At 42.1% G+C, this 20,996-nt stretch overlaps 1 protein-coding gene across 33 annotated transcripts in view; it reads left to right on the forward strand.

Moving 5' to 3' along the window:
• CNOT1 (CCR4-NOT transcription complex subunit 1) overlaps positions 1–20,996 on the forward strand; it is a 107,058-nt gene that overhangs the window by 15,500 nt on the left and 70,562 nt on the right. For 21 of the 33 annotated variants that reach the window (XM_065566804.1, XM_065566816.1, XM_065566808.1 and 18 more), the window contains exons 3-8: positions 14,222–14,329; positions 15,164–15,262; positions 16,577–16,645; positions 16,754–16,808; positions 17,226–17,429; positions 19,104–19,350. In XM_065566804.1, coding sequence (XP_065422876.1) covers positions 14,222–14,329; positions 15,164–15,262; positions 16,577–16,645; positions 16,754–16,808; positions 17,226–17,429; positions 19,104–19,350 — 782 coding nt within the window. The remainder of the gene's footprint in view (positions 1–14,221; positions 14,330–15,163; positions 15,263–16,576; positions 16,646–16,753; positions 16,809–17,225; positions 17,430–19,103; positions 19,351–20,996) is intronic. The other 12 variants (XM_065566811.1, XM_065566814.1, XM_065566817.1 and 9 more) reach the window with 1 other exon arrangement.

The following is a 20,996-nucleotide window of genomic DNA, read 5'->3' on the forward strand; positions in this document are numbered from 1 at the left end:
CAAACTTCAGTTTCTGATAACCCCTCCAAATTTTGTCATTAATTTTTTTAATGCAACTTAAATTATTTCTGCTCCTTGATCAGGATTTCTCTTCAAGAGTGGCTACGTAGGGGGTTCAGTGAAACTTAATTTAGAATACTATCACAAACAAGGTAAACTGAATATTTTGCAGCTCTTAGCTACAATAATCTTGTAACTAATGGATAAAACACTTTCAGTCAAATGGCTTTCATGTTGATTTCTCACTAAAGACTAAATCCTTGAACCTCAACTGAAGCAGACCTGGCAGTTGCCTATAATTTCTAGTCTACTGGATTCCATAAAATTAGAGACCCATTTTAATCAGGTTTCAGAGTAGCAGCCGTGTTAGTCTGTATCCGCAAAAAGAACAGGAGTACTTGTGGCACCTTAGAGACTAACAAATTTATTTGAGCCCACGAAAGCTTATGCTCAAATAAATTTTAGTCTAAGGTGCCACAAGTACTCCTGTTCCATTTTAATCACTCTTCAGATCAATTCTTGACTAGTCAACAAACTTGTTTTATGGCACTAAACCCATTAGCAGACTGTTTACTCTGTTGTACTTTATACACCTCTAACCCGATATAACACAAATTTGGATCTAATGTGGTAAAGCAGTGCTCCGGGGGGGTGGGGCTGCGCACTCCGGCGGATCAAAGCAAGTTCGATATAACACGGTTTCACCTATAATGCTGTAAGATTTTTTTTTTTTGGCTCTGGAGGACAGCGTTCTATCGCGGTAGAGGTGTACTTAACTTCTTACAAATCTCTCATGAAAAGCATTTGTGTGTGTGGTTGGAGGGGAGTTGGGGGAAGGTATTCAACTACTTGGTCCGTTTAGGAGATGTGGATAATCTGCCTCTGAATTGACCTACAGTTCACTTTGTTTTGAATGCGTCTAATGTTTGACTGGAGAGTCTTTAAGATTTGGATTGTGGTGGGGTAGTGTCTGGATTATGTAGATTGCAGTTTATTGGGGGCTATGAAAATCTAGTCTTGGAATCCTAACTCCGGTGATATCCAATGTTATGTCCAACACAAACTAATTTAGTATTACTTTACAGATGTGAGTGTTCAACACTGTTTTCTTCAATACAGTAGAGGGTAACTACATCCACATGGTTTAGCAACTTTTTAATCTTGTAATATGCTGCTTGGTAAACTTGGTATTCAGACTTAGGAAGTTATCTAGTTATCTCACTTAGCAGCTACATCTAAATGTGTAGAGGCTATTTGAAAAGTACACTGTTGGAGCTGTTTTTTCTTGTATTCAAAACTGGTAACCTAAAGTGTTCTGTAATACTAATTAAAACCTGCTTTAATTTAACCTGTTTTTCTATCTCTTGCAGCTGTTGTATTATGCCACACAAATGCATTCACAAACATAACTTTAGCAGTTCTTAAGCAATGGGTAACCTTTCTGCTTTTGAACTTTAACATGTCTTTATGCCATTTAATAACACAAGAAACTTTCTTAAGACTTTGTCTTGAAAACTGGGAACTTATGTTGAGGCTTCCTGAACATCTCTCTAAAAGCTGAAATCTAGAGCACAGGCTCGGTCTGAGGTTGCAGTCAGGTATAAGGTGTTTCTGGTTGCCTGGCCAGTATTGTTAAAGGGAAGGGGATCCTAGCTAGATTAGACCTTGATATGGGAAATTGAGATCCACTGAGGATATGTCTACACTAGGAAATTAGGTCGAATTTATAGAAGCTGGTTTTATAGAAATTGGTTGTATACAGCAGATTGTGTCTCCCCACATAAAATGCTCTAAGTGCATTAAGTCAGCGGACTGCATCCACAGTACTGAGGCTAGTGTTGACTTCTGGAGCATTGCACTGTGGGTAGCTATCCCACAGTTCCCGCAGTCTCTGCCGCCCATTGGAATTCTGGGTTGAGATCCCAATGCCTGAATGATGCAAAACAGTGTCGCGGGGGGTTCTGGGTACATGTCGTCAGGCATCTCCCACAACGGCAGACAATCGATTCGTGCCTTTTTACCTAGGTTACCTTTGCAGACAACATACCATGGCAAGTATGGAGCCCGCTCAGCTCACAGTCACCATATGTCATCTGGGTGCTGGCAGCCGTGGGGCTGCATTGCACACAGCAGCAGCCCCTTGCCTTTTGGTAGAAGATGGTATATTATGATATCTGTCGTCGTCATACTGCAGTGGCTGTCAATCATGGGCACCTGGGCAGACATGCTCAGTCCTATCGAACAGTCTCGCCGATAATGGCTATCAGTCGTAGTATGCTGTTTTCTGCCAAGCGCCCAGTATTTTCTTCCAAGCACCCAGAAGATGCCAAGGGGTATCAGTCATGCTGCACCGTCGTCTGCCAGCTTAAGATCTAAAAAATAGATTTGTTCTGTATTCATTTGCTTCCCCCTCCCTCCGTGAAATCAATGGCCTGCTAAACCCAGGGTTTTGAGATCAATCTTTGGGGGGGCCATTCTGTGTGACAGTTATTTGTTTCTCCCTGATGCACAGCCACCTCTGTTGATTTTAATTCCCTGTACCTGTACGCCATGTCGTCACTCACCGCTCCCTCCCTCCGTCCGTCAGATACTAGTTTTGCGCCTTTTTTCAGACCAGATGCCATAGCATTGGGATCATGGAGCCCGCTCAGTTCACCGCGGCAATTATGAGCACTATGAACACCACGCGTATTGTCATAGAGTATATGCAGAGCCAGGACATGCCAAAGCAAAACCAGGACCAGCCGAGGAGGCGATTGCAGCGCGGTGACGAGAGTGAGGAAATTGACATGGACGTAGACCTCTCACAAGGCACAGGCCCCAGCAATGTTCAAATCATGGTGTTACTGGGGCAGGTTCATGCTGTGGAATGCCAATTCTGGGCCCAGGAAACAAGCACAGGCTGGTGGGACCGCATCGTGCTGCAGGTGTGGGACGATTCCCAGTGGCTGCGAAACTTTCGCATGCGTAAGGGCACTTCCATGGAACTTTGACTTGCTTTCCCCTGCCCTGAAGTGCCAGAATACCAGGATGAGAGCAGCCCTCACAGTTGAGAAGCGAGTGGCGATGGCCCTATGGAGGCTTGCAACGCCAGACAGCTACCGGTCAGTCGGGAATCAATTTGGAGTGGGCAAATCTGCGGTGGGGGCTGTTGTGATCCAAGTTGCCAGGGCAATCAAAGACCTGGTGATATCAAGGGTAGTGACTTGTGCAGGCCATAGTGGATGGCTTTGCTGCAATGGGATTCCCAAACTGTGGTGGGGCGATAGATGGAACCCATGTCCCTATCTTGTCACCGGAGCACCAAGCCACCGAGTACATAAACTGCAAGGGGCATTTTTCAATGCTGCTGCAAGCCCTTGTGGATCACAAGGGACGTTTCACTAACATCAACGTGGGATGGCCGGGAAAGGTACATGATGCTCGCGTCTTCAGGCACTCTGGTCTGTTTCGAAAGCTGGAGGAAGGGACTTTCTTCCCGGACCAGAAAATAACCGTTGGGGATGTTGAAATGCCTATTGTGATCCTTGGGGACCCAGCCTACCCCTTAATGCCATGGCTTATAAAGCCATACACAGGCAGCCTGAACAGTAGTCAGGACCTGTTCAACTACAGGCTGAGCAAGTGCCGAATGGTGGTGGAATGTGCATTTGGACGTTTAAAAGCGCGCTGGCGCAGCTTACTGACTCGTTCAGACCTCAGTGAAAAGAATATCCCCATTGTTATTGCTGCTTGCTGTGCACTCCACAATGTCTGAGTAAGGGGGAGACACTTATGGCGGGGTGGGAGGTTGAGGCACACTGCTTGGCCGCTGATTACGCACCGCCAGACACCAGGGTGGTTAGAAGAGCACAGCAGGGCGCGGTGTGCATCAGAGAAGCTTTGAAAACAAGTTTTGTGACTGGCCAGGCTATGGTGTAAAACTTCTGGTTGTTTCTCCTTGATGAACCCTCCGCCGCGCGCCCCCCCCAGTTCACTCTGCTTCCCTGTAAACCAACCACCCCACCCTGCCCTCCCCCCTTCAAGCACCGCTTGCAGAGGCAATAAAGTCATTGTTACTTCACATTCATGCATTCTTTATTAATTCATCACACAACTAGGGGGATAATTGCCAAGGTAGCCTGGGGTGGGTGGGGGAGGAGGGAAGGAAAAGGACACACTGCAGTTTAAAACTTTCTCTTATTGAAGGCCAGCCTTCTGATGCTCGGGCAATCATTTGGGGTGGAGTGACTGGGTGGCCGGAGGCCCCCCCACTATGTTCTTGGGCGTCTGGGTTAGAAGGCTATGGAACTTGAGGAGGAGGGCTGTTGGTTACACAGGGGCTGTAGTGGCGGTCTCTGCTCCTGCTGCCTTTCCTGCAGCTCAACCATACGCTGGAGCATATCAGTTTGATGCTTCGGCTGCTGGAGCATCAACTCTTGCCTTCTGTCTGCAAGCTGACGCCACCTATCATATCTTCAGAGCAAGTGGTGGGCTGTTCATCCCGCGATTCAGCCCGCCACCTCTCATCTCGTTCATACTGTGCTTTTCTGTAGTCTGACATTGACCGCCTCCACACATTCTGCTGTGCTTTCAGCGTGGGAGGACATCTGGAGCTCCGAGAACATATCATCCCGAGTCCGCAGTTTTCTCCTTCTAATCTTCACTAGCCTCTGTGAAGGAGAAACATTTGCAGCTGGTGGAGAAGGGAGAGGTGGTTAGAAAAAGACACATTTTAGAGAACAATGGGTACACTCTTTCACGTTAAATTTTGCTGTTCACATTACACAGCACATGTGCTTTCGTTACAAGGTCACATTTTTCCTCTTATATTGAGGGCCTGCCGGTTTGGTGTGAGAGATCACTGACGCAGTGCCAGGCAACAGATTTCGGCTTGCAGGCAGCCATGGTAAGCCACAGTCTTTTGGCCTTTTTTAACCTTCTTAACATGTGGGAATGGTTTCAAACAGTAGCGCCCTCATTTCCCATACCAAGCACCCGTTGGGTTGGCCATTTAAAATGGGTTTGCAATGTAAAAGGAGGGGGCTGCGGTTTCCAGGTTAACATGCAGCACAAACCCAACTAACCCCCCTCTTCCCCACACCCAATTCTCTGGGATGATCACTTCACCCCTCCCCCCACCACGTGGCTAACAGCAGGGAACATTTCTGTTCAGAGCAGGAAGGGGCACCTCTGAATGTCCCCTTAATAAAATCACCCCATTTCAACCAGGTGAGTGTGAATGATATCACTCTCCTGAGGATAACAAAGAGAGATAAGGAATGGATGTTGTCTGCATGCCGGCAAACACCGGGACCATACGCTGCCATGCTTTGTTATGCAGTGATTCCAGACTACGTGCTACTGGCCTGGCGTGGTAAAGTGTCCTACCATGGTGGACGGGATAAGGCAGCCCTCCCCAGAAACCTTTTGCAAAGGCTTTGGGAGTACATGAAGGAGAGCTTTCCGGAGATGTCCCTGGAGGATTTCCGCTCCATCCCCATACACGTTAACAGACTCTTCCAGTAGCTGTACTGGCCGCGATTGCCAGGGCAAATTAATCATTAAGCATGCTTTTAAACCATGTGTAATATTTACAAAGGTACACTCAGAAGAGGTCCCATGTGTGCCCTCAGGGTCTGGGAGCACACCTTGGGTGAGTTCGGCGGTTACTGGTTCCAGGTTCAGGGTGATAAACATATCCTGGCTGTTGGGGAAAACAGGTTTCTCCGCTTCCTTGCTGCTGTGAGCTATCCACATTATCTTCATCCTCCTCTTCCTTGTACCCCGAACCCTCTTCCCTGTGTGTTTCTCCATTGACGGAGTCATAGCACATGATTGGGGTAGTGGTGGCTGCACCCTCTAGCATGGCATGCAGCTCTGCGTAGAAGCAGCATGTTTGCGGCTCTGCCCTGGACCTTCCGTTTGCCTCTCTGGCTTTGTGGTAGGCTTGCCTTAGCTCCTTAATTTTCACACGGCACTGCTGTGCGTCCCTGTTATGGCCTCTGTCCTTCATGGCCTTGGAGACCTTTTCTAATATTTTGCCATTTTGTTTACTGCTACGGAGTTCAGCTAGCACTGATTCATCTCCCCATATGGTGAGCAGATCCCGTACCTCCCATTCAGTCCATGCTGGAGCTCTTTTGCGATCCTGGGACTCAATCACGGTTATCTGTGCTGATGAGCTCTGCGTGGTCACCTGTGCTCTCCACGCTGGGCAAACAGGAAATGAAATTCAAACGTTCGTGGGTCTTTTCCTGTCTACCTTGTCAGTGCATCCGAGTTAGGAGTGCTGTCCAGCGTGGTCACAATGAAGCACTGTGGGATAGCTCCCGGAGGCCAATAACGTCGAATTCCATCCACATTACCCCAATTCCAACCCGCTAAGGCCGATTTTATCACTAATCCCCTCGTCGGAGGTGGAGTAAAGAAACCGGTTTAAAGGGCCTCTTAAGTCGAAAGAAAGGGCTTCGTCGTGTGAACGTGTCCAGGCTTAATTCGATTTAACGCTGCTAAAGTCGACCTAAACTCGTAGTGTAGACCAGGCCTGAGTTAGGGGAACAAGGCATTATCATATTAATCTAGAAAAGGAAAATTACTCTTGACATACTCATATTTGTGTGTCTTATGAGAAAACTATGTTATAACTGTATCAGCAAACACTATCATACTCCTGAAGAAAAGTATGTATGACAATATTCAAATAGGGTCAGTTGTCAAAACACTTCTGCACTGCACAATAAACTACAGTGGTGACTTTGAAAACAGAAAAGCTTGCTAAGTTGCTGCTAGTCTAAAACTTTGATTTTTGTCTAGGGGGCCTGTCTTTCATGTACTCAAATATTCATCAAGTGGTTTTTAAGGCTCCACCATAGACAACACCTTTTGTTTAATTGATATGAAAACGTGGTGCTACCAATCATATTTTTAATGCAGATAACTTTAATTTTTCAAGCTACATGCCACAAAGGAAAGCCCTTGAACTATTGAATGTGTCTGTGATCATTGTCCCTGGGATAGCTGGCTCCTAGAACATAGCTGTAGTGTTAAATATTTGGATTTTGCCAAAAAAATGATTGTAATAACAAATCTTAATGTTTCATATAACTTCCTTCAAATTCACCCAATTTAAATGTTGCTGTTACTTAAACAATGCCCACCTTTTTGTGAAAATCCATCTGTAATCTGATTTAATGTCTTAGATATTTTTATTGCTGAACTATTTGTATAAGATGCTACAAAACAAAGCTCTACTCTAACCTATGTTGCTGAGTAAGCAGTAGTGAACTTGCCGCTGGCAGTCAGCCAAGCAGATACTTGATCTAGTACAGTGGTCTTCTGTTCTTATAAATTCACTGTATGAACAAGTAGACTGACTCTACTATAAATTGTCCTGTAGCAGGAATCATTGACCCAAACTGGCAATTATTCTAAATTCTTTCTTGAGGAAAAATGTAAGTGAATGTAATCCTGGTTGATTTAAATGCATTCTAGTACCTTTCAGAGTTTTTATCTCCATAGGCTGACATGGGGGGAGAAAGGAGAATAAATTGTCCTTTACTCTGCACAGAAATGTACCTCACAGTAGGAAATACAACATCTAAATGAGGGAACAGCCTAATTCTCATGCTGTCAGTTCATGGATGCTAGCTAGTATAGTGGTGAAATTGTAATGGTGACTTTAATATGGATACTCATTGGCTTTTCCTATCTTTAGTAACTCAGTTGAGTCCACAGGTTTATTTGGTATAGCACACTGAAGAGCCAGGGATAGTAACTGCCTTCAAGTCTGGGACAGAGGCGTGGTAGCTATGTCTGAGTACCAATACTTAAGTGATTTGGATTGCCCAAAGTTCTAGCTGCATTCTGAAGCCTGGATTGACCGATTCGCTCTCAACAATTCATCTGAGTCTTTTGGTGTACTGTAAACACATCTGGACTTCTAATTCTCCTGTGTGAGAGTGACCTGCTGGGAGGTCCTCACAGTCATGAAGTGGTGTAATTACTCTTGAATAGATGGCAGTACTACTCTGTCCTATTGCATTTTAAACAAAGAAACCTATTAAAAGAGAAGCATGTGGAAATAAGTAAATTGGGAGGGTAAGGAAATAGACCATGGAAACTGAGTAGGCTAGACTACTGAAATGTATTTATATGCGATTTCTCTTTTCATAATTTAGTGCTTGGAGGTAATGACAGGGTGGTGGTAGCAGATTCTGCTCATTCTATTACTGACTGGGCTTGTAATGGGGCAGGTGACTTTAGATAACTATCCAACTTTTTTAAACTTGGGGATAGAAATTGTTATAAGTAGCAATAGCTAACAAATGTGTAAAAGAAGCTCAAGGTAGTTAAAACAGCAAGGGCCTGGACTTGAGCTGTTTAGTAGCCAAGAATTTAGAAACACAAGACAAGAGTAAGGTGGGCTTTAAAGACCGTATACCACAACCGTACTAAGTTGCTGTGATGGCTAGGAGACCTGTTGCAAAGTAGCTAATGGATTGATTATGATAATAAATGAACTATTGATGCTGTGCTTTTTGACAAACTAGTTTTAATTCTTCAGTTTGGGTATAAATGGATTAATATTGGAGGGGGAAATGTTAGTGCAGAGACCTCTGCCACAGCTGTCTGTTATAAAATCTATGCCGAAAAGCTTGCTGATCAGTGAGAGCCTAAGTCAAATTATAGAAAACCCCTAGTATGTAGGGGTTTATTATGGTAGTAGGGAGAACAGTGGGGCACTGATAACTTACACTTGTTCCAGTCTGTGTGTAGTTCAACACCATAGTTATGGGTGTGTAGTGATAGTGAATCCAGAAGGATGTGGTGCAGCATGCTGGCTTTATGGAGCTCAGTCTATGGCTAGTAGTGCAAGGACATAGTTGACACTACAGAACTGTCCCTCTGTATGACTGTGCTGAGGGGAAGCGGCTAGAAGCTTGAACAGGTGTCAAGACAGCTGCAGTTTTATGGGATGTGGGGGTAAAGTGGGATGCAAGTGAGAGCTGAATCCCCAAGATTCCTCTTAACCCTGTGCTTTTAGATATCTATATAACACACAGAATAAAGCTAATTCCCAAGTTAGTTTAAACTAAGGCCATGGCTACACTTGCAGCTGTAGAGCGCTTTGGGTTAAACCCACCTTCGGAGAGTGCACTGCGGAAAGCGCTCTAGTCTGTCCACACTGACAGCTGCAAGCGCACTGGCATGGCCACATTTGCAGCACATTGGGAGCGGTGCATTATGGGCAGCTATTCCAGTGGCTGCAACATGCTTTTCAAATGAGGGGAATGGGGTGAAGTGTGTTGGTATGTGGGGGGGGAGAGGGTTTTTGGGGTGATGTGTCAGCACACTTTCTTGTAAGTTCAGATCCCCCTGACCCCCCTGCCTTTCTTTCTCTCTCACTCCTTAAGCGTTTGCTTTGCCCTGCTGCAGCAGCCATTGTCTGAAAAGGCATTTCCGCATTATGGCACGTTTCTGGAGGTCGGTCAGTCAGTTAATGCTGTGACTTAACTCCCCGTTTACACTGGCCCTGGGGCGTCTCAGCCAATATGCGACAGCTGCTATCTCTCTCCTGGAGGTGGAGTACCAGGAGCCCTCTAGCCAGGGACTCAGAGCGCTCTATGTGCCTTGCCAGTGTGGACGGGGAGTAAGGTAGAGCGCTCTGGGAGGCTTTATTGCGGTATAAAGTGCCAGTGTAGCCAAGCCCTAAACTATTTAAAACAGGATGTGCAAAAGACCATGCTGAATGAGTATCTCCACGGTTTTAAGAACTATAGCAAGAAAAATAGTGGACTAGACTGAAGGACATGTCAAAGATCTGATGCTTGTTTACTTTCAAAATGGCCTATAATCTTGGCATCCTATCTTAATGAGTCAAAAATTCATTTTAGCACTTCCTGGACTTAAGAATCTTACTGTGTTTCCTTGCTCCCTTGAATACTCCCTTTACCCCGATTTCCCCCTTCTTCCAAATAAAAGAATTGAGGTACTAGTGCATTGTCGCAGGTTGGGGACCTCCTAGTGTTAACGGTTAAACCAGGTCAAATCTGGCTCTAGCATGCTACTAGATTAAAACCTTCCAATTTAGGTGGGTCACTGACTGTCAAAAGTTCAATTAATTTGTAAAACAATCCTTTTGGTTACCTGTGTTGGTATCTGACAGAATAAATATATGGAGATATACCTAGCTCATAGAGGTGGAAGGGACCCTGAAAGGTCAGAGTCCAGCCCCCTGCCTTCACTAGCAGGACCACGTACTGATTTTGCCCCAGACCCCTAAGTGGCCCCCTCCAGGACTGAACTCTCAACCCTGGGTTTAGCAGGCTAATGCTCAAACCATTGAGCTATCCCTCTCCCCTAAGTGCCAGAACGCTTTTCAGTTCTGCAGGCTGTCTAGATAACTGTAGGGATTCTCCCAGATATTAGCACTGAAACACTGCTCACAGTGCAGATTAGTGGCATCAGGATAACTAAATACACCTCTACCCAGATATAACATGCATTCGGATATAACGCGGTAAAGCAGTGCTCCGGGGGGGCGGGGCTGTGCTTTAATCCACTGGAGTGCAAGTTCAATATAACTCAGTTTCATCTATAACACAGTAAAAATTTTTGGCTCCCGAGGACAGCATTATATTGAGGTAGAGGTTTTGGCACATTAGGATGTTAAGGGAATTCCCAGGGTGGATTTGATTTTAAATCATGATTTAAATCACTAGTCAGGAAGACTCGATTTAATCATGGATTTCTACATAAAAGTGCATTCTTGTTTGTTATAATCTTAATATATATTCTTAACAAGATATAGATTTCATTTTTAGAAGGTACACACTATACATTTTTAAAGTGATTTATTTTGAAAACTTTTCAGATTAGTTTTACAGCTATAATCAGAAAATTAATGATTTTGGTAAATGAAATAACCAAATAAGTAATTGAAGCAGATGTTTACGAAGTCATTGGGAGGTGAACTATCTCCAATTCAACAGGTTAATATTAATATTTGGAGGATTTTCTTGTCATGCTGTATTGGGAGGAGAACATCACCAGACAGACATTTAAATTGTTTTATTTAACTAAACCAACATTATTATGTATTCTGGATATTTTTCCTTCAACAGCAAACATATTATTTTAACAAAACAAGCATATAAATTTTTGAATTTAGTTAAATGTTCAAGTTTTTAAAATCAGATTTGTTTTTGGTAAAATTGTTTTAACTCAAATAGTTAAATGAAATATTTAAAAACAAAACAAAACCCTAAAAATTAAATAGACTGTCAGCCAGGTCAACATGAGAAACTTAAAATATTGTCTTTTGCAGCTAATTCAGTCATCTTCACCTTCCTTTTCCGGTTTGTTCATAATCTGGAAAAGAAAAACAAGCTTTCCTGCTTTTTCAAGTCCCAAACAATTTCTCAATTTGGAATGAATTAGTCCAAAAGAAGAAAATTCTTTCTACTCTGGCAGAAGAAGCTACTGCTATTAAAAGTGAGATTATCACGTCAACAGTCTCTGAATCCAAGTGCTTACGTGACTTCCACCAGCTCACTGGTGTGACTTTCTTTGAAACATCAACAAACATATATTTCTTGAATGGTTCACCCTTAGCTCTGAAGTTTATTATAGTTGGCATTATGGAGGGATGATGGCGAGGACATGGACATCCAGCAAACTCCTCTTCTTCAGCAGTTAAGGTTTGACCCTGTTACCGAGTATTGAGAATATTTGCAAGAAAATGAACCAGAGATGGTGCTTGTCTCATTTGTTCTTTTAATGCTTGTAATTTAATTGTCATTGCATATTTCTCTTTTTAAGATCTCACTCAGTTCCTTCCAAATTTCAACAGCATCAGCAATAAAACAGTTATTTCCCTGCATTTTGTTCAAGGCTACAGAAATAGGCTTCAGGATACTCAACATGTGTTCAACACTTCTCTGAAGCCCAATGTTGAGAACTTTGGCTATGACAGTGCCATCTATTTTTTTCATGATTTTGTTCACAAACTGTCATCAGATTAGGCCAATTCTTGATATAGTTCTCAAAACAGTCCACTACGGAGTTCCATCGCACATCTTGTGGGAGAGTTAGCTTGGTTCCTCCCACTTTTTGTAGAGCAGCTGCTGCAGAGTGGTTGTTACAGAAGTATTTTGCAATTTCAACATTAGCCTTTATTTCTGGAACACTGAAGTCTTTGGCTAGGAGGTGGATCAAATGAGCACTGCGACCGTATGTTATTAGCTTGGGACACTCTTCTAAATTTCTTCTCATCTTGGATACGTTTGCAACATTGTCTGTGACAAAGCTGCTTACTAGACATTTGCATTTTTCCCCCAGTTTAAGGCTTTTACTGCTTCTACTTGTAAGTATTCTGCTGTGTGCATTTCCTGATGTCTTCCTTACAGAAACAAGAGAGACGTTCCCTTCCTCTGTCACACAAGCACATACAACTCAATCATTGTGTGACATTGCTCCACCCATCATACTCAGGTTAACAATTTCACCCTCTAGACCTTTTGCACACTGCTCAATTTCTCTTTCATATACTTTATCCAGCACTTTGCCTGTGACATCTGCTCTGTTTGGTGGACTGTATCCTGGTCTTAATGACTGAACCATGTTAATGAAGTGTGGGTTCTCAGTCATACAGAAAGGAGAGTTGGTTGCATAAACAAACTGGGCAATTTTTTTCCATCAATTTACCTCTTTTTGTAATCTGTTGGTTCTTATCACAAACTTATCTATGGTTGTTTCTGGATGATGGAGACTTTCCTGTTTGCTACAGGTGATATACTGTGGTCATGTGACATACATGTGACTGAAACACTATCATTGGTGGATAAACTCTGAAACTAAAGAAAATGGTGACCTTGAAGGTGGATAGTCTTCAGAATCCTGTATGTAGAGGATGGATTCTCCTAAACAAAATAAGTCAATGCAGTTATTTAATTATTACCTTACTGCTCATTTAGTATTATTCATTGCATTCACTGACTACTTTAAAGTGCTATTGTAAAAAGATCTGCCTATTTCAGCTATTTATTTGTATCACAACTGCATCTAAAATGGTAGTATCCTAGAGTAACAACTATTTTTTTTGTTCATGAGAATTCAAGAGTAGTCCAGAAGGAAGACAGGCAGTCCTTAAGAAAGAAGTATGAAATAAAAAAGTTTACCAACCTGAAGATCCTGCGTGTTCAGACATGTTCATTTCATCATCTTCAATGCAGCTTCCTCCTGAGAAGGAACACTTCTTATGATGATTCATTCGGGCAACCAGGCCTTGCATTTCTCGCATTGTTTGCATTTTGAACACATGCCCGTCTTACCCACAGGTAGAGGAACTTCATTAAAATATTCCCAAACTGGGTCTCTTTTACGGCCTGCTGCCATTATAGGTTTTCCCTTCTAGTGAGAGAATGGTATGGTAGATCTCAAATCAATGAAGGCTACACTCAAAGACCTCAAGACTTCTGGAATATATTGCTCAAACAGTTTCACTTTTGTTTCTACTGCCTGTCCCTCCCTTCTCACATTTATCTCCAGACTTCTTCTCCTTGTCCAGATCTATTCTGCCCCCAACAATCTTCTAAATCTATACAGAAACCCCTGGAGCCCCATAAATTTGGGTCCCTAATCCATGAACTGTTGGAACTCCTTTACAAAACTTTTCTTAACCATTACATGAATATATTGTCTCATACTATAGAATTAGAATTTATAATCCCTATTCCATGATGATACATTATAGCTCAAATATCTTAATTAAAACTATCTTTACATAGATCCCCCCCCCCCCCCAAAAGCATTTTATCAAAAAAATCCAATTTAAATAAAAAAAACATTATCCACCACCCTGGGAATTCCCTTATGTACCGGTTCCTTCCTCAAAAACAAACAAGTTGAGTGCTTAAACTAGTGTGCCTTAATGTGGGCAGAAGCATGATCAAAGACTACAACTTGGAGTTAAGAGATTGGGGTTCTGTTCCTGTTATGATTTTACTGCTTTGATTCTGTCTTTCCATCCCCAATGGGGTTAACCCTTACTTCACAGGATATTGAGAATTAATTACTAAACTCTTGGATCCTCAGTGCCTCCTATTTGAACTTGAGTATTCCGTTGTACAAAGTAGTGAAATTACTACAGTAACCAAAGTACTGGTGCCCCATCATTGTGTGTGAACTTTCCATCAAAATTGTTGGATGTTTTCTAAATGGTTTGTTCTTGGTCTTTCAGATTGTGAATCGGCACGGTCCCGAGGCAGACAGGCATTTACTACGCTGTCTATTCTCGCATGTGGATTTCAGTGGCGATGGTAAAAGCAGTGGCAAAGATTTCCATCAGGTAAATGCTGCACTTGGACAATCACTAATTATACTTTTAATTGGCTTATTGCAAAGCTCTCAGGCCATTTTAAGCACAAAGGCAGGGTACAGGTTATAGTCTTCAGTTAATTGGTGGAAAATATCCATGCACAGTTTTTGAATTACAACTCCCTTTGTTGGCTCTCTAAATTAGCAAGAAGGTGGAATTACTGAGTTTCTCTTTTAAAGAACTGACTTAGAAAACCTGCTACTAAAGTGTGTTGGCCCCACTTTTTTTTTTTTTTGGGCCCCAGGCAGTACCTTCTTAAAACATCCCTTACTTTTTTTAAAGCTTAGTCCAAGCTAGTAATACAATGAGCAACTATCTTACACACTTCCAAACTATTTAGACTTCTGGGGCACACCTATTTCCTGGCTTAACCTCCATTCTTTCCTAAAATCTCTTGAGAAACATTGCTTAATTTAGCATACTATGCTCCTATTTGTTGTGCATACAGACACTATCTATGCTAACATCTGTAGGAGCCTAAGACAAGTGAAATGAAGTTCCAGACTTGCACATCAAGTTTACTTTGCCAGGTGACTGAGAAACTCTGTTTGGCTCGCTTGTCTAGTCTGGCAAATATTAAAACCTAAACCTTAATGACAAGGAAACAGTCAAATTCTGATGGACACTAGTCTGTCCCCTTCTGTGTTTCTTGGTACAAAATACTGAATTCAAAATCTGAAGCACTCTAAAATCTGACTGGGTTATTGCTACTGTGGCTGCAGAGTGAAAAGTAAAGTGATAACTGAAATACAGATGCAATATGTTAAAGCAATAGCAGATTCACAGTTCCCTTGTTCTTTTCAGACTCAGTTTCTGATCCAGGAGTGTGCGTCGCTGATTACAAAGCCAAACTTTATCTCGACGCTGTCCTACGCCATTGACAATCCATTGCACTATCAGAAGGTTTGTATACCCTGTTTTAAAAGGGTCAGTCATGGAAAAATAAGTCTCTATTTTATTGTGGAATTATGTAGAATGTTTTCAATGAGTTATATTTAAAATGGCTTTTTAAACAGGAAAACTTGTCAAACAAGGCAGTAGCATTCATTCAGTGTGTAACTGCACTAGCAGACTAAATTTTCAGAACAAGAGGAGTGACAAAGGTTTTCCTAGAGTTGGAGGGGAAATGGATTAACCCATAGAAAGGAAATTATCTACTTTTACCCTTAAGGAGCTGCTATTTTCTAGACTTTGATGGGTGCTAGTGCACGAGGGTTGGGGACAGTTTTTTAGCTTCAAGAACAGGATCCTTAACTAGAGTAGGACATGACATGCTTCCCTTGTTGCCTGAAATCCTCCTTGGCCTTGCTTTTTTTATAGTTGTTTATACCCTCCGTGTTTGTATTTACTGGGATTTAATCTTTTAAAACAAACTCTTGTCTTTTCTAGTACCAAGAATTTTAAAAACTGAATAGTCTTGCTCATCCATTGTCACTCCCTGTACTTCACTCAAGCTTCCACAATAAATATAAATTAGTCAATTTCAGGTTCTTACGCATTCCATAGTACAGCAATGTTTGGATTGCAAACACTTGATGGGAATACTTAAAACCAAGCAAGACTCATACCTCTACTTTCATGAAAAAATATTTACGGAGTTTAAGCCTTTCTTTATAAACCCTAAGGTTGGGTCTAAACTGTATTCCCTTACATGATATTAGCTAATGCTAGTTGTCCATGTGGAAGTCTGGGATTGCACTGTCTGCTATATCTAACTTTATTCTCATACTGCTCATCTCACTTTACCATTTTCACAGAAGCACTGTAGTAGTGTCCAAGCCACTTTAGAAAGGGCCTTTCTCTTGATTAAACTAAGCTGGTTTAATAGTGTTAAACATTTGTGATTTTTGAACATTTTGTGTTAGACCTCAAAACAATCAAAATACAAAATAGGTCCCTAGTGCTTCTATATTTTTATGTTGACATGGGGGAGGTCCTGAGACCAACAGCTTAGTAACTGAACTAGTGTAACTTGTGAGAAGTATGTGTGGATTTAAACTTTCTTCAAAGCATGGGTCACCTTAATATTAACTCCTGAAAATGGCAGCTTTTGCTTGGGTTTTTTGACTGCCCTGTTCAGGCTTTGTGAGCTAGTCTACTGCAAAATGCCTTCCCTTCCTGCAAATTTCCCTCTCCTGCAAATAAAACCTCCAGGCTGTCTTTCACACTACAAGCTAGACCATCCGTATAAATAATTCATACTTTATTCTGTTTCAGAGTCTAAAGCCTTCACCCCATTTATTTGCCCAGCTGAGTAAAGTTATCAAATTAAGCAAAGTTCAAGAGGTGGGTAAACATTTGTTTCCCAAACTAGCTGGTTAAGTTTGTACAATACAAAACTTGACTGAAATTAAATGCATGATAGGCACTTACTTTCCTCTCATTTGTTCACAGGTGATTTTTGGTCTTGCTTTACTGAACTCCTTCAGCTCAGATCTACGAGGTTTTGGTAAGTGAGGAGTTTGCAAAATACTACAGCAAAGACCTGTCAAATTTAAGAACAATCCTGACAATGCTTTAGGGTCTGGGTTACTTGAGTTTGCTTCTGCAGTTGAAATCAAGAGGTACTGGAGCAGGAGTTGTTCCTCCCCCCCATTTCCCCAGTTCTGATTCACTATTGTAATATGTCTGGAACAGACATAGCTAAGTCTTTCTTGCCTACTAAAGGTGGGGCTGAGGGGTACAGAGCATGAAAAGGATATTGCTGTCTTATCAATGGTAGACAAAACTATTTAGGTGGTGTGGAGTGTGTTAAATATGCCCAGAGCATTGGATGACCAACAGAACCAAATTAAGTCTTTGACTAAGGTACATTTTTAAAGTAACTTTCAGGGCTTTAACTGTAGCCTCTCTTTTCCTCTTGTAGCTGCCCAGTTTATCAAACAGAAACTTCCAGATCTGCTGCGGTCTTACATTGACGCAGACGTCAGTGGAAATCAAGAAGGTGGCTTCCAAGATATTGCAATAGAGGTCCTGCACCTCCTCCTCTCCCATCTCCTTTTTGGGCAGAAAGGAGCTTTTGGGGTTGGACAGGAACAGATTGACGCTTTCCTCAAAACATTACGTAGAGGTAAGTAGAACCTCACCATTCAGGAAGCCTGTTTGAGTGCCTGTCATAATGTACCAGCAGCCTGTCATTCCAGTGGCAGCAGTGTGGTGGTGTAATAGGCTGCTTAGTGCATAAGGTTTCATGAGGCTAAATCCACTGAGAACAAATACTCTGTTGCAGTGTACCACTTAATCATGTTGGTTTTGAAGTAGTTGGAATCTTCTTTCCATTGGTATGTGGTAACATAGTATTGCACTATACTAAAAAGAATCTGCAGAATTTGAGGGGTATGCAGCCTTTCTTTAGGGATACCCAAATGAACAGGCTTTAGATAGTGGAGAACTTCTGTCCTGTTGCAAAAGTTCATTTGTTGTATATTTTTCTTCTATTTGTAGCTTTAAACATCCATAGTACACTATCTTTCTAAAACGGAATTTTTCAGAATGCTAAATGAGGGGGAAACTGGATTGATGATATAGTTAAGGCTTCATAATATTTACATTAAATCAGTGTCTGTTGCTGCAAGTCCTAGAATACATAAGTTCCAGGAACAAGTTTAGGGGAACTTTCAGGGAACATAGCTTTGTATATGAACTTTTTATTGATGCCATGTATGTTGTGGAGACTACCTCGGTCTGTGTGACGCTATGGCAGTTGAAATGTAGTATATGAAATAACATTTCCCTTGTCTTCAGTGGGTGAGGTGGTTTCTGGCAAAATATTCTTAATAAAGGGGCCATGCATTCCTGACTTGAACTCCTTTAATCTCCTCTTCTTCCCGGCCTCCCTCACTCCTCCTTAGTTCTAAGAAGAACTAGATATACTGTGTGTATAAACAGATAAATAGAGCAAGACTATAATGCAAAAAAAGCAGCTGTTTATGTTCTTAAGTATTGTCTGTTCTAGAGAATTTGTTCCCTTAATCAAGCCAATAACTTGCCTACATGCTTCCAAAAGTACACAAGCAGTCACACTAACTTGTTTTGAGGGAAGGCTGACCCCTAGGTGGTTCCCACTGGGCTAATCTGTCCTATTGTGGATGGGTTGCTGGCATAATAGCCCAAAACATAAAATTCGTCCTCTTGTCCCATGGTGCATCTGTCCCTTGAAACCTGTCCCTGCTAGAATGGAGAGGAGCACCCCACACTGATCCCCCTATTCCCAATACTTTCTGGTGGAAGGGGACAGCTGCTCTCTCCTACTGTATTCTTTCTCAATCTGTGCTTTTTGGGTGGTTGTCCCCTCAGGAATAATTCTAGCACCTGTTTCTGCTGCAGTTAGTAGCTTTCCCAAGCAGCTGCAGTGAAACTGTAGAAGGCTTGTCAATTTCATGCTGCTCCTGCAGTTTGGGGGAGCTGTAAACAGCAATAGAGGACCTGGAGCTATGCTGGTAGGCTAGATGCAGTGATTTTTCTGCGCTTACATTTGGTAGCTTTTCTTTGCATCTGTAGTGGCTAAAAATTTTAAAGCTTCAATTCTTCAGGAATTGGAAGCTTTCCTGAGGGAGGCTCAAAGCCTTCATTTTACAGGGGCAATGTGTAATAGTATTTTTCAAGACAATCTTCATTTGAACATAAGCACTTAGAAACACAGAATCCTAATGGTCATTTGTGACTGGAAGTAGTATTGTAGAAGTTCCTGTTTATTAGGCCATTATAATGCATCTTAATACATGCTCTTCATTTTCACTTTTAGATTTTCCCCAGGAGCGTTGCCCCGTGGTGCTTGCACCACTTCTATACCCTGAAAAACGGGACATCCTAATGGATAGGATCCTGCCTGATTCTGGAGGGATAGCCAAAACAATGATGGAGAGCTCTCTGGCAGACTTCATGCAAGAAGTAGGCTACGGCTTTTGTACAAGGTTTGTAGGAAAACTGTGTGGAGAGACAGCGCGTGCACATCAATCCTCTTGCCTTGGAACAGTCCACTTTTCCCTGAGGTAAAGGAAAAGAGGGAGACCTAAAGTAACTACACTAATCTTTGTACACCAAGTAGTAACATAAGGTCGCTTGTTCTTGGTTTATGGTATGTTCACTTCCAGTGTTGTGTATTTTCTGATTGTAAATGTAAACTACCTTCTGTTGAACATTCCTATCTAAGCAGTAGAGGTAAACTATTCACTTATCAATCCAGACATATTTTCTGTAAAAAGAAAATAGATAATGTACTTTCTTCTAGTTCTTTGCTTCGTTACACACACACAGGGCCAGGTAGGCAGGCAGAGCTTCAGAGTTGCAATGCGTGGATGAGACGATGGTGTAGAGAGGAGGGGTTTAGATTTATTAGGAACTGGGGAAACTTGTGGGATGGGGGAGCCTATACAGGAAGGATGGGCTCCACCTAAACCAAAGTGGATCCAGACTGCTGGCACTAAACATTAAAAAGTTGCAGAACAGTTTTTAAACTAAGAGATGGAGGAAAGCCAGTTGCTGCAGAGGAGCATGTGGATCGGACAGACTTCTCTTGGAGAGTCTATTGATAGAGAATCTCTAGGTTTTAGTCTTGGAGAGGATGGAAGAGGATAAAGGTTGGGCCAGATCAGATTAGAAATATTCACATAAAGAATCTGACGCATCAGAAAAGGGCAGACAAATAAACAGTTACAAGTTTTTAAAGTGCTTGTAAACAAATGCTAGAAGTCTAAATAATATGGGTGAACTAGAGTGCCTCCTGTTAAAGGAGGATATTGATATAGTAGGCATCACAGAAACCTGGTGGAGTGTGGACAAGCAATGGGACAGTCATTCCGGGTTACAAAATATATTGGAAGGACAGAACAGGTCATGCAGGGGTGGGGGGATGATTGGCACTGAATGTGAAAGAAAACGTAGAATCAAATGAAGTAAAACTTAATTGAATCCACATGTTCTGTAGAATCTCTATGGATGGTAATTCCATGCTCTAATAAGAATATAACAGTAGGGATCTATTATCGACCACCTGACCAGGACAGTGATAGTGACAATGAAATGCTAAGGGAGATTAGAGAGGCTATCAAAATAAAGAACTCAATAATAGTGAGGGATTTCAGTTAACCCCATATTGACTGGGAACATGTCACCTCAGGACGAAATGCAGAGAGAATTTCTCGATATTTTAACTGCTTCTTGGAGCAGCTGGTACAGGAACCCACAAGGGGAGAGGCAGTTCTCGATTCACTCCTGAGTGGAGTGCAGGATCTGGTCCAAGAGGTAACTATAACAGGACCACTTGGAAATAGTGACCATAATAACATTTGACATTCCTGTGGTGGGAAGCACACCTCAACAGCCCAACACTGTGGCATTTAATTTCAGAAAGAGGAACTATGCAAAAATGAGGAGGTTAATTAAACAAATTAAAAGGTACAGTGACTAGAGTGAAATCCCTGCAAGCTGCATGGACACTTTTTTCAAAGACACCATAATAGAGGCCCAACTTAAATGTATTCCCCAAATTAAAAAACACAGTAAAAGAACTAAAAAAGAGTCACCATGGCTTGGCTTAACCATGTAAAGAAGCAATGAGAGAGAGTCCTCTTTTAAAAAGTGGAAGTCAAATCCTAGTGAGGTAAATAGAAAGGAGCATAAGCACTGCCAAATTAAG

Source organism: Chrysemys picta, chromosome 14 (genome assembly GCF_011386835.1).
Source record: "Chrysemys picta bellii isolate R12L10 chromosome 14, ASM1138683v2, whole genome shotgun sequence".
NCBI classification, from domain to species: Eukaryota; Metazoa; Chordata; order Testudines; family Emydidae; genus Chrysemys; species Chrysemys picta.